The sequence below is a fragment of the Gopherus evgoodei genome, chromosome 1 (genome assembly GCF_007399415.2).
Source record: "Gopherus evgoodei ecotype Sinaloan lineage chromosome 1, rGopEvg1_v1.p, whole genome shotgun sequence".
Classification (NCBI taxonomy): domain Eukaryota; kingdom Metazoa; phylum Chordata; order Testudines; family Testudinidae; genus Gopherus; species Gopherus evgoodei.
This window is the reverse complement of record NC_044322.1, coordinates 281,066,298-281,081,014: the sequence shown is the minus strand read 5'-3', so window position 1 is coordinate 281,081,014 and position 14,717 is coordinate 281,066,298. Positions and strand designations below refer to the sequence as shown.

Genomic DNA, 14,717 nt, shown 5'->3' with positions numbered 1-14,717 from the left:
CAGAAAAACTCTCAGTGAGAAAGAAAGGAAGCATAATTTCTCAGTCTTATAATTTAAGGCCAGAAGGGACCATCAGATCATCTAATCTGACCTGTAACACTACCACAACCCGCACAGTGAACCCAACAACCGAAATTAAACCAAAGTATTACAGCACACAGGAGACTAGATGATTTCATGCGACAGGCAGAGTATATAAGTAATTGAGGTGCACCAATGCCCCCGCAATGACAAGGGAAATGATTAAGTGAGATCTATAAAGATAATCCTGATAAGTGACCACACCCACATGCTGCAGAGGAAGGTGAAAAAATTCCAAGGTCATTGCCAATCTGATGCAAGGGAAAACTTCTTCCCAACAACACATATGACAATCAGTTAGACCCTGACCACGTGAATAAGAACTATTCACCCAAGCACGCAAGAGAGAGACAGAGAGAGAATGCTCAGTGCCACCTCAGAGCTAGTTTGAGATGTTTTAAAAAATTAAAACATGGTTAAAAGCCAAAACAATACAAATGTTGTAAACTGTTTTGGGGTGAACTGTTTTGTGCTATTTTAGTTTTATTATCCAATGGCCAAATTCTGCCAAGTTCTGCAGGATGGTTCTCAGATGTATATCTTGATATTATCATCCTGCTGTATATTGTGTGTGTTCTACCATTCTAGTTTTCAGTTAAAACTGTTCCTCTGGACTATAGCTCCCTGTACAAGAGGGTTTGACTCCTCCCCACCCTAATATTTTAAAGCACACTTCTTCCACTGTTTACATTCTTTAGGGGGTAGCTTGTTTAACTGTAATAGGAATCCATACTTCCTACTTTTTGATGGTCTAAGCTAGTTTTCATAGCTAAAAACTTCCTAGAAGACATAACGCTATAGAAAAAAGTTAACTGTCATGATGTACCGATTGCAAGAACTGAATTATGAAAGCAGTTTGGAGATATTAAAGTAAGTTTGCCATTATTAAGTTTTATAGCTCCAGCACTAATAATGCCTTCATTTTTATAGTGTTTTAATTATTGCCAAAGGCCAAGGGTAAAAATTGTGGACTGCTGTACTTTCACTTACTACCCTTTAGATAACAAATGTCATCTAGGAACAAACATGACAGAGCTATACAATTAGTTAGAGCCTATACTAAATAAACCTACAATTTCTGCTTTCCCCTCTGTTGCTCTTTTTTAAAGTATGAAGGATTATTAAGGTATATAGATAACATCTAATTTCAGAAAGTCCTCCTAACCTGACATTGGCTGAAGAGAAATGGATGTTTCTTCCCTGAAGTCTGTTCTGGAGTAAGCCACTGGAGAGCTGAAGATTTTGGAGAGGTTTCAAAAGAAGTTTCCACAATCACATCTTGTCCCCTGCACAAATTAAACAGGTAAGCATTTTCGGACATGCCCTGCGTGTCAGAGAGGTGAATTGTAAGGCAAAGACTTTCAGGAGATACAATAATACTGAGAGTTTCTCAGCTGAAGTGAAGATATCAACAAGTTGTGTACGCAAGCCACTTTTTGCCTGTGACTAGAGTACAAATGTACCAAACAACTACCCATTATGTTTCAAATGTTAATACCCTCCCAGGAGAAGTTCTCTTTCATCCTCTAATGAGAAATTTCTCCTCTCCCCAACCAAAAAGGAGCTAGAAATTGGGTTTTCCTTGAAGAAGCCCCACAACTGTTCAATGGCATACCATCAAAAGCTACTTAACATTTCAGTATGGAAACACAATAGTGAGCCAGGCAGAAGTTAATTAAACCTTTTATGTATAGACACACATTCAGGTAGTACTCGTCTTAAAAACGTGGGCTTTGTGTACTTTGGAATAAAAAATATTGTATGCCCCACTGGAATTAGATTGGACATCCTACTTACTGAATATAAGCAAAAGAATGGTTGAGGAAACAAGACTGGCACATGAACAATCCTATTTATTGCCATTAAAAAGACTATATGACACACCCCAATTTTAATCAGAACTCATGATTCAACAGTTCATAAGGCAAAGAGCAGTAAATCAGCATTTGCCTCATCCATTAACAAGAGATCTAAGATACAAAGGATAATTTCTACATGACAGTTTAAAAAAATCACTGCTGTTAGTGGTTATATTGAAGTATTTGATCTTTACCTCCTTTTATGAAAGTTCCTAGATTCACAAATGTGAATCTCTCTTTGGAATCAATCCTAAACATAAGTTAAAATTAATGGTAGTCAAACTAGGAGAAGTTGAAGTAACTAATCAAACATTTTAGATAGATCAGCCAAGCAGTTTTCAGTATTACTAAAACACATAGATGACTATTATTTAGTAACCTAAAAATTCATTTGAATCATTACATTGTACATATGCTTACAACTAAGTGCTTGTGCTTATAGTTATAGCTCATTCCTCCATATCACTGTTTTGTTACACTTCATCTTCCACACATGCACACTGGATTGCATCCAAAACCAATTTCTCTCTGTAGGTGCTGTAAAGTGCATAGCAGGGGTGGAACAGTCGCTTGTTTCTCTTATAAAAAAGCCTAGCCCGAAGTCACAGCTACCAGCTTTCCAAGTAGTAAGAGCCAGAGGAGACTTTCTTCAAAGCTCACTGGTAATGTTTATGTTTAGCCAGAGGAGTCACCGCTGTGCAACTCTCCTTTCTCTCCCGTTTTATCAATACAAATAGAAATGAGACCATTACTTCCACAATCTGCTCAGTACCCACTGGCTCAGGGAGTGAGAGGTGATTACTAAGGCTGTCAAAAAAATTAACTGCGCCATTTAAAAAAATTACATGATTAATCGCACTGTTAAACAATAATAGAATACCATTTAAATATTTTGGATGTTTTCTACATTTTCCAATATTTTGATTTAAATTACAACACAGAATACAAAGTGTACAGTGTTCACTTTATAATTGTTATTACAAATATGTGCACTGTAAAAAAAAAGAAAACAAAAATAGCAAAAGAAATAGTATTTAATTCACCTACTATGAGTACTAAAGGACTTTAGAGCCTACAAGTCCTTGTTCAGTCAGTCACTCAGACAAACAAATTTGTTTACATTTGCAGAAAATAATGCTGCCTGCTTCTTGTTTACAATGTTACTTGAAAGTGAGAACAGGTGCTTGCATGGCACTGTTGTAGCCAGCATTGCAAGATATTTACATGCCAGATGTGCTAAAGATTCATATTTCCCTTCATGCTTCAACCACTATTCCAGAGCATATGCATCCATGGTGATGACGGCTTCGGCTCAGTAATGATCCAAAGCAGTGCAGATCGACACATGTTCATTTTCATCATCTGAGTCAGATGCCACCAACAGAAGGTTGATTTTCTTTTTTGGTGGTTTGGGTTCTGTAATTTCCACATCAGTGTTGCTCTTTTAAGACTTCTGAAAGTATGCTCCACGCCTCATCCCTCTCAGATTTTGGAAGACACTCCAGATTCTAAAATTTTGGGTCGAGTGCTGTAGCTACCTTGAGAAATTTCACATTGGTATCTTCTTTGCATTTTGTCAAATTTGCAGTGAAAGCGTTCTTAAAACGAACAACATGTGCTGGGTCATTATTCGAGACTGCTATAACATGAAATATATGGCAGAATAAGGGTAACACAGAGCAGCAGATAGACAATTCTCCCCTAAGGAGTTCAGACAGTAATTTAATTAACACACTTTTCTTTTTAAACGAGCGCCATCAGTATGGAAGCATGCTCCCTGGAACTATAGCCAAAGCATGAAGAGGCATATGAATCTTTAGCGCATCTGGCACATAAATATCTTGTGACACCACCTAAAACAGAGCCATGCAAATGCCTGTTCTCACTTTCAGGAGACACTGTAAATAAGAAGTGGGCAGCATTATCTCTCGTAAATGTAAAAAAAAAAACTTGTTTCTCTTAGCGATTGGCTGAACAAGAAGTAGGACTGAGTGGACTTGTAGACTCTAAGGTTTTACATTGTTTTGTTTGAGTGCAGTTATGTAACAAAAAAACCCTACACTTGTAAGTTGCACTTTCATGATAAAGAAATTGCATTACAGTACTTGCGTGAAGTGAACTGAAATATATTTCTTTTATCATTTTTACAAAGCAAATATTTGTAACCAAAATTAATATAAAGTGAGCACTGTACACTTCATATTCTGTGTTGTAACTGAACTCAATATATTTGAAGAAGACAAAAAACATCCAAAAATATTTAATAAATTTAAACTGGTATTCTATTGCTTAACAGTGCAATTAATCGCGATTAATTTTTTTAAATTGTGATTAATTTTTTGAGTTAATCGCGTGAGTTAACTTTGATTAATCAATAACCTTAGTGATTACCATGACCCAAACTTGTGTTTCCAGAAATAGTGGCCAGTTTTGAGGATGTAAAACAGACAACTTCAGTCACCAGTCTAATTCAAACAAGGCAAATCCAATATACAATAAACAGCTTTCAGCTTGGGTGCCTCACACAGCAAATATGGCAGGGTCTCAATTGTTAAAGACATTGCAGTAGTTGTTTAGCAGTGGCTTTTTGACTTTTTAAAGAAGCTTGCTGAAAATTAATTCATTCTCAGCTGAGCTGCCAAAACCTGAGTTCAGACTCTTAGGGTTTTACATTTGCAGAGCTGTAACTGGTGAGCTGAACTTGCATTCTTTGTACACTCATATTCCCAACTGACTACAATGGTAATTTGAGGTTTGCCAGGAATACAGCAAGAGGCCCTATAAAGAGCAAAGAATACAAAGATTGCAACTCTATACACTACTTTAGGCATTAGTGATGTTGGCAGAAGATCTTGAGCAATCCCCTTGCTTAGGAAGCTTGCAGCAGAAATGCACAGAACTCAGGGCTAGAATTCAGGCCTTAACTAGTGAAAACACTTAGGGCTTGGCTACACTGGCACTTTATACTGCAATAAAGCCTCCCAGAGAGCTCCCCGTCCACATTGGCAAGGCACGTAGACTGCTCTGACTCCCTGGCTAGAGCAGTGGCATAGCCAGGTGGAGGGAACAGGGGGAGCAATCAAAAAAAAAAAAAAAAAAAAAAGGCACCACCCGCTGCGGCGCTTTAACTCCCCCGGCGGCGCTCTGGGTCTTCAGCAGCACTTCGGCAGCGGGTCCTTCACTCGCTCCGGGTGTATTCGGTGGCACTGAAGGACCTGTTGCCAAAATGCTGTCGAAGACCCAGGGAGCGAGTGAAGGTCCCACCTCCAAAGTGCCACCGAAGACCTGGAGCGCCACCGAGTGAATAAAATAAAAGCACTGCAGCGGGCAGCTGATCATAGCTGTAGTAGTATTGCAGGAGGAAACAAGGGTCTTCCCGGTAGGCAGAGACACCTTAAACTTCACCTTGAAGCCAGTAATTAACCAGTGCAGATCACAGACTGCAAAATTGGAAACTTAATTATCGAATAGCAAATGCATACCTTTAATCAAGGGGGATGATGTAATCACTGCCATTGCTTCCAGTTGATTCACCTACCTACCAATGTAATGTCTTATTTTGATTGAGCTTCAACCAGTCAGCCCTCACTCATGCCCACTTCAGTACTATGCTGGAGAAGAGTTAATTGGTTATTCTTGTAGTGGAGCCTTGAAAATCAACTCCTGACTGGGAGCTTTAGGTCAGTCTGTGTGTTCCCCACATACCTAACTCATCTGCAGGCTGCATGCAAGTCAACAGGTCTGATTAGAATTTTGCATGCAATTTGGTGTATAACTCCCTACTTAGTGAAGTCAAAATGGAAGGAAGGAAGTTCTTGGAGGTTACCGTCATATACTGTAATGATTTTGCAGCTTAATAGGATTCCTCTTTATAGAAAGTAGCTCCTTTAAAAATGCTAGGAAAATGGATATTCACTCCCAATGTTGCCCTGGTGCAGTTAGGCTGTTTGTGAAGCCAATGGGGTACTATAAGTTTATGTAGAGACTAAAGCAAACTCATCCCGGGTGGAACTCTAACCCCAGAATTAAGTTCAACACAATGTGAGGAAAAAATGTTGCTGAAACTGTGTCTCCTTGAGGTACTATTCCCATCTGGGCCCTCCTACTGTTGCAAACTGGCTCTCCAGGAGCCACCTTCATACTGTATATAGCCATTTTTCTCCTGCTACCAGAAGAACCCAGAGAGGAATGGGAGCAGCTGTCAAATATGATAAAACACGAGCAGTGGCACCATAAGTTTTATGCTATGGAGACGTTATTAGCATGGAGCAGCTTCTATATGCCAGCCTGCATAGTCAGACAGCTGCAGTGACGTGACAGTGTCTACTCAATGTGACATATCAATACTCTGCATTTTTTCAACCTGGCCAAAGAATTTGATCAATTCACATTGACAGCAGGGGTAAGGGTGGGAAGCAAGATTTTTTTTTCCCCCAAGAACGGAAACCCATGTTTATGCTTCTCATATATAATTTTTAAATCCTTCAGTAATGAAAATGATTTCTACCATGTCATATGCATGTAGAGACAACAGCGGGAGGAGACAGTAGCTTTGTTAAGAAGTCTGTTTCCTTTCTCAAATTTCCTCCTGAATTTTTTCCACAAGTTCACTATAAGGAACAAAGTTAGATTGTCCCTAACTCTAATAGACTATTCTCACTTGATGAATTTTAAAACAATTTTGGAAAAAGATTGTGCTCATTTTTTAAAAAAGCAATGTTTAATGGTGAAATGTGAAACATTGACCAAGAACCATGAAATAGAAAGTATCAGTTAAAACCAGTCTGAGTCAGTCAAGGGCAGAATCTTAATGACATAACTCACCTAATGAATTATGTGGTCTCTGCACTGCCACTCACGCATTTACTGAGATTTTAATTTATTTGTGGTACTGGTTTAAATTGATTGGAATCACTAAGGTACAAAGGAGAAGAGCTGTACTTTTGAAATTTAAGTATGTCACAGAGATTCCAGCCCATTCCCCATTTGCAATGCACTTCACATTTAAATAAATTGAAAAAAACAAAAACCACCGCCACTATGGACATTTTTGCGAACACCTTCTGCTGCAAGGGAGTGGTATAAGGCATATGGTTAAGTATGAATTAGTCTTTCTTCCCACACATGGCTATATGCAATGATTTGTGTAACGCCCCGAAGTAACAAGCTTAAGAAGCCACGAAGATAAATCTTGTTCCCAGGAACTAACCCAGCCAGGGGTGCGATGCACGGTACTGCCAGCACGCTGAGCTGCCATTCATGACCAGGGTTATCATCTCACTCTTTGTGGGGCACATGAACAATTCCAACTAAAAACTCAATCAGAGGAGAATGTTCAGCGCAGTAGGGTGCTCTGATGTCTCAGCACAGGGCAGCACGAAGAGTATCTGGTAAAAATTTGAATCACTGCTAAGCATCAGCTGTACCTGCCCCAAGCTTCCCAGACACACCTCCCGAGTGGGAAAAGGATCAAACAAATCCCTCGTTCAATTAAAAATACAAACTAACGAGCCCATGGGGCTGCAGCCCCGAGCCAGGACAGATGCAGCAGCAAGCGGCACAGGCGGGAACTAGCTCTGCGTGGGACGAGCCTGACCCAGACGGGCAGGGAAGCGAGGCAGTTCTGATTGCCCGGTTGCTACCTGGGCTGGTCCCGGGAGCCCCCGGGGAAGAGGCGGTGGTTGGGGGCCAGCAGCGGAGTCTAGGGGATCACTCTCTCCGCCCCCTGCGCAGCAGCCCCTTCCCCTCCCAGCAGAGCCCACCCCGTCTGGGCGGCATGTGCCAAGCAGGGCTCAGCTTAATGAGCTAGGCAGCTGTGGGTGGGCGGGAGCCTCCTCTTTCTCCTAGCCCTCAGGGTTAGAGTTAACTATAAAAGAAACCCATCAGCACAATTCTGAGCAAAAGCAAACTTGCACAAACCAGCAGGAGTACAAATGTGATCACTTACGAGAAGTGCTAGAATATTTGTGAAATATTTGACACTTTTTAAGTAAATACTTCAGCATGCCACTTTTGTAGACTATCCCTAGCAGGTCTGTACAAAGAGAGGAGGATGCAAACAGGTACACATACCTTCTCAGTTCAAAAGGAAGAGTGATTTCCAATGGTGTCCCTTTGAAACTATGTCTTTGTCCAAGAGCAAATTTTGCCTCCTGTCCATTAATAACCACTTTATGTATTTGAAGGTCCTTTGTATCCAAAACCTGTAAACAAACAAATGTTACCTTCTGACTGCAAAATACCTAAGTAACACTTTAAACATATATATGAAATGTATCTTTCAAGAACTCAGAGCTGCCCTGGAAAATATCTTTGCTTAGTGAATTAGGTCAAACATCTAGTAACTATGTTACATCTAGAGTACAAAAGGAATTGTTGAGGTCAACAGCATTGCTTCTCAGGTCTACATTTAACACTGTTCCTGGTTTTTTTCAATTCATTAATTTAATTTCACTCCATCTGTGACTGAGAGACTGTGTGTTTGGCTAGTGTGATAGACCCAGACCAGTGGGGTACAGGAGTCTGGCAGAGGGCAAATATACTGGTCACTAGATGAGTAGTTTTCTGTTCCCTGAGTGACCAGGGCAGGGGCTGCACTAGAGTAAGCAGGAACCTGCTAGAACCAATTATGACAGGCAGGATAATTAAGACACCTGGAGCCAATTAAGAAATTGCTAGAATCAATTAGGACAGGCTAGCTAATCAGGGCACCTGAGTTTAAAAAGGACCTCACTGCAGTTTGTGGCATGCATGTGAGGAGCCAGGTGCAAGAGGAACTGAGAGTGAGAAGGCATAACACTGGAAGATTGAGGTGTACAAGCATTATCAGGCACCAGGAGAAAAATCCTGTGGTGAGGATAAAAAAGGTGTTAGGAGGAGGCCATGGGGAAGTAGCCCAGGGAGTTGTAGCTGTTGTGCAGCTCTAGAAGGAGGCACTCTGGACAGCTGTAGTCCACAGGGCCCTAGGCTAGAACTCAGAGTAGATGGTAGGCCTGGGTTCCCCCCAAACCTCCTAACTCCTGATCAGACACAGGAAGAATTGACCTGGACTGTGGTTTCTACCAGAGGGCAAGGTCTCTGGGCTGTTTCCTGACCCACAGTGTGAATGTGTGAGGTGAGCAAATCTGCCAATAAGCACAGGACTCACCAAGGTAGAGGGGGAACTTTGTCACACTAGACACTGCAGTGTAGACACAACCAGCAGAGGACCCATCAGTGCAGAGCAGACTTAAGTCTCATATCTTACATACAACCCTCCTCTTAATACACCTCTGAATATTAGGCTTTTCCTCCACTGCATCACATTGATGCCTGTTTAACGTGTGATCCACTATAACCTCCCAGATCCTTTCCAGCAGTACTACCACCCAGCCAGTTATTTCCCATTTTACAGTTGTGCATTTGATTTTTTTTCTCCTTAAGAGCAATACTTTGCCCTTATCTCTACTGAATTTCATCTGGCTGATATCTGATCAGTTCTCTAATTGTTTAAGATAATTTTGAATTTTAATCCTGGCATTCAAAGTGCTTGAAACCCTTCCCACCTTGGTGTCATTGGCAAATTTTATAAGCATACTATCCACTCCTCTATCCAAATCAGTAATGAAAATATTGACTAGCATGAGACTCAGGACTGACTCCTATGGAACCCCACTGGATACACCCTCCCACTTTGACAGTAATCCACTGTTAACTACTCTCTAACTATGGTCTTTCAACCAGTTGTGCACCCACCTTTATAGTAGTTTTAACTAGGCCACATTTTGCTAGCTTTCTTATGAGAATATCATGTGGGTCTGTGTCAAAAGCCTTACTAAAATCAAGACATAGCTCATCTATTGCTTCCCCCACTAGGCCAGTAACCCTATCAAGAAAGAAAGTTAGGTTGATTTGTCATAAATTTTTGACAAATCTACGCTGGCTATTTCTAATATCCCTAGTATCCTCTAGGTACTTACAAATTCATGATTTAATAGCTTGTTCCAGTATCTTTCCAGGTATCAAAGTTAGGTGACTGACCTATAATTCCCTGGGTCCTCTGTTCACCTTTTTAAATCCAGGTTCTATATTTGCTCTTCTTCAGGTTGCTGGAACTTCACCAGCCCTCTAGAAGTTCTCAAATATCATTGCTAATGGTTCTTAAATGGCTTCAGCTAGTCTGTAAGTAACATAGGATTAGTTTCATCATGCCCTTTTGACTTCAGTACATCTAACCAGGGCTGGCCTTAGGAGGGTACAGGGCTTGGGGCACAGGTGCTGAGTTTCTATCTGCCAGGGGGCTGATTCCTCTGGCTCTGCTCAGGCCCTACCCCTACTCCACCCCTTGCCCCAAGGCCCCCATCCTGGTTCTTCCCTGCCCAGTTCTGCCCCTCCCCTGAGCCCACTGCATCGCTGCTCCTCCTCCTCCCCAAAGCCTCCAGACACAGCAAAATGTTAAGCATTGAGAGGAACAGGGAGACATTGACTGGCAGGGGGCACACTGTGTGCGGGTGGGTGGGTGGAGTGGAGGTTTGTTCGGGGAACCCTGATTCTCCATACCCTAGGGACAGCTCTAAATCTAGCTTATCCAAATAGTCTATAACTTGTTCTTTATTTTGGCTTGCATTTCTTTCCCTCCTGCCTTGTTAATATCATGTTGAGTATCTGGTCACTAACCTCTTTAGGGAAGACAAAGAAAATAGGCATTAAACACCTCAGCCATATATTGAGGTCATCAGCTCACCTCCCATGCTAGGACCTACATTTTCCTTTATCTTGTTTTTAAGGCACTCAAAGACAATGCCTGAAATAATGGTTGCTATCATATGCTAGTTAAGGGATGCTAACCTATGAGTGTATGGCTTATACTGCATAAAATGTGCACCAACAATCAGGGTGGATTTGATTTAAATCACTAATCAGGAAGCCTTGATTTAATCAGGGTGGATAAAAATCAATGGTTTTTAAAAATCAATTATTTAAAATCAGGCTTTTTAATAAAAGGCTTTTTCCTATCTAAAGATGGTTTTAATTAAGATATACGATAGCTCAAATATCTCATCATGGAATAGGGATTATAACTTCTAAACCTATACTATGAGACAATATATTCATGTAAAGTTTTGTAAATGAGTTCCAATAGTTCATGGATTAGGGACCCAATCTTATGGCGTTCCAGGGGCTTCTGTACAGATTTAGGTTAATCTTTCTATCTATCCAATGTGACTCAGTCTAGAAGATACAATCAGAGATGCTTAGTTTTGCACTTCTCAAACTGTGGATTTGTGTCTCCAGAGATCATGCCGGTTAGCAGCAAAAATGTTTTTAAACTAATATATTGAGGTGAGAAATAACAGACTTCAACCCTATTGTCCCTTTGCAAATTTGTGTACACAGGGTCAATCCCTTAACTCTCTAGAAGTGCAAAGTTTCAAAAAGTTCAATGAATAGAAGATTGTTGGGGGCAGAATAGATGTCAACAAGGAGAAGAAATCTGGAGGAAAAATGTGAGAAGGGAGGGACAGGTAGTGGAAACAAAGTGAAACTGTTCCAGCAGTATATTCCAGGAGTCTTGAGGTCTTTCTGAGCGTAGCCTTCATTGATTTGAGATGTATCATACCATTCACTCACTAGAAGGGAAAACCTATAATGGCAGCAGGCCATAGAGACCCAGTTTGGGAATATTTAATGAAGTTCCTCTACCTGTGCGTGTAGTAAGTGAAGGCCCTGATAAAGGCCCAGTATGAGGCCTGAGGCCTGAACTAAAGTAATGGTCAAGACTTTGCTAACATAAAGCAATGTGAAGCTGTGAGCCAGAGGCAGGCCCTGCTCGCAGAAGCTGGCAAGGAAAGGGCTGATGCTGCAAGAAGATACGTACCTAAAAGGTACTGAACAGTAGAGATCAGAACATTCACATACTTGCACATTCCACACAGATAACAAGGAACAGACTGACCCATCCCAATGACAGGGGCAAAAGGGTAATATGATGGATAGAGTTGTTTTGATCAAGCCAACATGTACAAGGTGAGAGGCGGCACCTTACTATGTAGAGGGGTTGTACCTTGCTGCGTAGAGGGGCTGGACCTCAATACATCAGGAGTGATGTGTAACTTGTTTGTACCTGTGTATAAAAATGTATCCCTGGGGCGATGTCTTTGTCTGGCCTAGGGGACAGTGGAAAGTCCCGCCACTAACTGAGCCAAGTCCATTGCCAAGATGCACTTTCTCGTAGTATGCTCTGTAGAGTAACAGTCTAGAGGGAACTGCAATTGTGTCCGAGCGCAATAAACTTGGCCGACGTGCCTTCGTACTTTACTAGTCTTTGTGGTCATTGGGGGTTCTCTTCGGGTCTGCTGTGTCAGCTATCTGCGCAGAGCTGGGGCAGCACACAGAGGGAACACACGCATGCAGCCGAGTGATACCAACAAGGAGAGAGCAGAGCAGAGCACCACACCGGTAGTGCTTCTAACAACAACATCTGTGACAACAGTGGGTACAACAGGCATTCGTGCAAAATGCAAACAGTGCAACAAAGAAATGCAAAGCCTGGTTGCCACAATGAAACATCACAAGAAGTGTTCCTTCTCAGGTGGAAGCTGTGTTGAAAATCATAAAAGGAACATTTCTGAATATGCAGGATCTTCAGGTTGGTAAACTTTTTTTATTTCATACTTTAAGGACTGCCTGTCTTCCTTCTGGACTATTCTTGACTTCTCATGTTTGAGCAAAAAAAAAATATATATATATATACACACCATTACTCTATGGTACCATTCCCAAACTGGGTCTCTTTTACAGAACTCATTTACAAGACTTATTGGCACTCATTTACAAAACTTTTCTTAAGCATTACATGAATATAGTCTCTCATCCTATAGAATCAGAATTTATAATCCCTATTCCATGATGAGATTGCTTGGTGCTATAATGTATCTTAATTAAAACTATCTTTTTAGATAAAAGGCTTTCCTAAAAAATGTTTTAAAAAATCCAATTTAAATTAAAAAAAAACCTTAATGTCTTTTTAAATCACTGATGTTTAGCCACCCTGCTAGCAATGGTTCTCACGGCACATTCACTCAGTCTCACCTCCGCACCCAGAATCCTGCCCACCTAGTGGGGATCTCTCAGGCCGAGAGAGCCTCATCAGCCCCAAGCGTCCAGAGTCCAGCGGTCCCTGCGGCGCCAGGCGCGGCGCTGACAAGGCAGGAGCGAGCGCACCAGGCAGGGAACGCGGCCCCGCCCCGCCCGGCACTTCGGGGCAGCCCAGCGCTGACAGGAGACCGGGGCACGGGGGGCGAAGCGCCGCCTGCAGCGGGCCCCGCCGTGGGGGGGGAGGGGGAGCTGGCTACACAGGTCGGGGAGCGCTGCCTTGACTCACAAGCCCCCGCTCAAAGCCCAGCGGGGCGGGGGCTGGACTCCCACCCCCGGGGTGTCAATGGGGGAAGGGGCGGGGGGGGGGTGTTGCTGACACCTCCGGCTCCCAAGGCCATGGGGAGAGGGGGGTGAGTCCGGACCCGGCCGTCCCAGCCTCCCGCTGCAGGATGCCCCTGAGTCAGTGGCCGTGAGGGTCGACGTGCCGCAGCCCCCCAGACCCTGCCCTCTCCCATGCGAGAGATTCTCCCCCCCCAATTCCCGGGCGGCCCCGCAGCAGGACCCCGGGCCGGGCCGTTACCAAGCAACGCAGTCCGTCCCGCTCGGCCCGCACGGTGAGGGCCGCGGTGCCCCGCAGCGCGTGGCTGCCGAAGTCCACGCGGCAGCGCAGGTAGAGGTGCTGCGTGAGGTGGTCGGCGGCGGAGGCGAAGGAGCTCGGGTCCGACTCCGCCATGGCTCAGGCTCGAACTCGCCTTGGCGCCGAGGCAGCGCCGGCTGATAGAGGACGGGGCGGGGCAGTGGCTGGGGAGGGGGCCGCGCGGGGGGCCCTGGGAAGGGTAGTTCCGCACTGGTGGACAAGGGGCTGGGGAAGGGCAAGGAGGGCGACGATGCCCATGATGCATTGCAGGAAGCCTCGTCCAAGCCCTGTGGAGAAAATTGAGACTCTGCCCGACAGGGGAGAGTAGCGAAGGACTTAGGGGTTGGACAGGATACGAATAGTGTGTACCTCCTCGTTAGTATAGTGGTAAGTATCCCCGCCTGTCACGCGGGAGACCGGGGTTCGATTCCCCGACGGGGAGATAACAATCATTTTTTTTCCCCACCCCTTGTTCTGAAAGCCCGTGGCCCATTAGCTGGTAAGGCCCCGATCCCCAGTGCAGGGGCCATGTCCTGCAAAGCTGCCCCACTGCTGGCGGGATGCTGTTGCCGCGCTCTGGCAGCGCCCTCGCCCATGAAACCAGAGGCAGCGTGAGGCGAAACCAGCGGGATCGGATGCAGGCACTTAGCCGCGGCTGATGATCGTTCATGCCAAGCACAGCGCTCAGCCCGCTAACCTGGCCTCTAATTACTGGTTGGGCGCGGACCGGGTGCTTGGCGCTGTACCTGTTCAGTTTCAAGCCCAAGCCCCTGCTTCACACGCAGTTTCACGTGCCCCTTTAGGCTGAAATTCCGCGTTCTGTGCTGTCTGTTCAAAGAGGGATTTTAGAGTTCAGTTTTTTCTGCTTCAAAGAGTTCCTGCCTCTTTCCCCCAGGGGGGGATACCTCAGACAGGCTGAACTTGGAAACCTGTAACGTGATAGATCACTAGCAGGAAATGTCTGAATACAGATTTTTTAAAAATATACATATAACAAAGGTTTGAAAATGCAGGGTTAAGTGTGCACAGAAGAAAAGGTTAAAACTTAGCTGCGTACTTGAAAA

The 14,717-nt window shown here is 43.7% G+C and overlaps 1 protein-coding gene and 1 non-coding gene across 2 annotated transcripts in view; one reads left to right on the top strand and one right to left on the bottom strand.

The window, feature by feature from the left end:
- The window catches only part of LTA4H (leukotriene A4 hydrolase), a 37,957-nt gene extending 24,168 nt beyond the window's left edge, over positions 1 to 13,789 (bottom strand). Inside the window, exons 1-3 of the mRNA XM_030548511.1 lie at positions 13,597 to 13,789; positions 8,013 to 8,143; positions 1,247 to 1,367 (exon numbers count right to left, since the gene is read on the bottom strand). Of these exons, the coding sequence (XP_030404371.1) occupies positions 1,247 to 1,367; positions 8,013 to 8,143; positions 13,597 to 13,749 (405 nt within the window). The 5' untranslated portion in view covers positions 13,750 to 13,789. The remainder of the gene's footprint in view (positions 1 to 1,246; positions 1,368 to 8,012; positions 8,144 to 13,596) is intronic.
- Positions 13,790 to 14,023: 234 nt separating this feature from the next.
- On the top strand, positions 14,024 to 14,095 carry TRNAD-GUC. The gene has a single exon. It is a non-coding gene; the product is annotated as a tRNA-Asp (tRNA).
- The last annotated feature ends 622 nt before the right edge of the window (positions 14,096 to 14,717 follow it).